This window comes from Nematolebias whitei, chromosome 14 (genome assembly GCF_014905685.2).
Source record: "Nematolebias whitei isolate Nwh7 chromosome 14, NemWhi1, whole genome shotgun sequence".
In the NCBI taxonomy this organism is placed as follows: domain Eukaryota; kingdom Metazoa; phylum Chordata; class Actinopteri; order Cyprinodontiformes; family Rivulidae; genus Nematolebias; species Nematolebias whitei.
Window position 1 is genome coordinate 2,872,239 of NC_056511.1, and position 2,226 is coordinate 2,874,464.

The 2,226-nt window shown below is 50.3% G+C and overlaps 1 protein-coding gene across 1 annotated transcript in view; it reads right to left on the minus strand.

Moving 5' to 3' along the window:
• Positions 1-805: 805 nt before the first annotated feature.
• Positions 806-2,226, minus strand: part of LOC119420381 (polypeptide N-acetylgalactosaminyltransferase 10) — a 107,402-nt gene continuing 105,981 nt past the window's right edge. Inside the window, exon 12 of the mRNA XM_037687766.1 lies at positions 806-1,006. Within this exon, the coding sequence (XP_037543694.1) occupies positions 842-1,006 (165 nt within the window). The 3' untranslated portion in view covers positions 806-841. The remainder of the gene's footprint in view (positions 1,007-2,226) is intronic.

Below are 2,226 nucleotides of genomic sequence, written 5' to 3' on the forward strand. Positions count from 1 at the left end.
ATCCATCCATCCATCCATCCATCCATCCATCCATCCATCCATCCATCATCCCTGTTATTAAATGAAAGTGTCACTCTTGGATTAAAACCTGCAGCTGACCATGATTTCAATGTTCAAACTGTAAAAATATACGGGTTCTTGTCCTCATAGGACGAATTTTACATACAATTATTTAGTTTTGATGTTTTTGCAACTTGCAAAATAAAAAAATAAAAAAATCAATCGTCTGTGCAAAAATAGTGATTTTACTGTAAAAATGCGAGCGTCCCGTCACCCCGCCCTCAGAGTTCACGCTGCAGCAGACGAGTGGGCCTGACTGCACCAGGACCGGGCCAGCAGGAGGCCAGAACCAGAGATCTCCTCTGAAGGAGGTGACCGTGGCACAGTGACAGATCTGAGGATGACTCATGGTTTGGGGGGGGGTCAGATCTGAGCAGAGGGGGGCAGTCTCTTCCCCTCCCAGCAGCAGCGTGAAGGAGGATCCATTCAGACTGGCTCTGCCTGGCTGCACCTCCTCCCTCCAACACCCCAGGGAGGTTGTCAGAGCTGGAGGGACATAATAGAAAGGGTGGGTAAAGGTGCAGTCATGCAGGTGGAGGCACACGGTGGGGTGGGGGTGGGGGGTAGAAGGCAAAGAAAGGGGCTGCAGGAGCGAGGAATGACGTTGGAAACTCTCAAAGTAAAGTGAGGACGTGAGACAGACCCGCTGTGACACCAAACCATCCAGCTCTAGAGTCACTCTGAAGCCCCCACCCGGTTCTGCGGTCACCTCGGCCCCGGGCCAGCAGGAAACGACCCGGTCCGGCAGCAGCACGAGTCCTGACTCCAGCTGCGGGCGGCCTCAGACGGAGCCGCGGTTGAACTGGTCCAGGACGGTGGAGTTGGTCCTCTCGAACTGCCACTGCTGGCTGGGGGAGGAGGGGTCGCAGGTGTTCATGAAGACCCGGCGCTCGCTCAGGCTGCTGTCCACACAGCTGCTGCTGACCGGGTGGAACAGGCTTCTGTCCTGGAGGGGGGACAGAACGTTACTGGTGCTCCCGTTCAACAGCTCACCGCTTTAAACCCACACATACAGACGGTCACCTGGAGAGAACACAAACTGACAGCATGACCCAGCAGAACCTCCTTCAGCAGCAGAACCTCCTTCAGCAGCAGAACCCTCAGTAGGGTTCTGTTTCCATCTCTCTCATGGTTCTGGAGGAGTTCTGGCCCACTCTTCCTTCCATCGTTGCTTCAGTTCTCTGAGGGTTCTGATCAGCTCTCTGGAGGTCCACCATAGCGCATCAGTCAGGTTCAGGTTCTGGACTCTGACTGGACCGATGGTTCTGTTCTTTCAGACCCGTTCTGTTGTAGATCAGCTGCTGTGTTTGAGATCATGGTTCTGTTGGACCCAGTATGGTCCAAGCTTCAGCTGTTGGACTCCAGAACCTTTTGGTCTCAGTTGTTCAGAGCTGCTTGCTGCAGTGCATTCTGGGTAAACATCTCTACTTTAGTCTGGTTCTGGTCCAGAAGTTTTGTGGTTCCTTCAGATTAAACTTTCCAAACCTAAGTCGTGCTGCCATGTTATTTATAGAGAAGAGGTCATGACCTTTGACCTTTGACCCTCTGCCTGAGGCCTGTAGAGTCTGAGGTGGAGCTCTTTTCTCTGAGTGCACGTCACTGATTTCACAAAAGACTCTTCAGCTGCAGCTCCTGTGGTCGAGGAGGTGCATCAGTATAAACATCTGGGAACTGTTCTCCATGACAAACTGACCTTTGACCCCATGTGAGCTCACTTTGTAAGAAGGACCACCAGAGAACGTGTTTTTATCAGAAGCTGTGGGTTTAATGTTGATTTGACTTTTATGAGAACGTTTTATTGAGTCTCTTCACCTTCATCTGCTCCTTAGATAAATATTAACTGAATTTTATTTACCGTATTTTACGGACTTTAAGTCGCACTTTGTTTCATAGTTTGACCAGTCCTGCGACGTACAGTCCGAAATGACTTCATGTGTTTTTTTCTATTCATGACACGATTTCTGACTGACGTGTTAAATGTTCATTCTGACATGAAGCAAAGAGTAAACATGAACATTTGCAGCCACGAGAGGTCCTGTAGGCTTCTGACAATTAGATGTTGTTCTGCTAAACATCCCTGACCTACAGAACCTCCCTGACCTACAGAACCTCCCTGACCTACAGAACCTCCCTGACCTACAGAACCTCCCTGACCTACAGAACCTC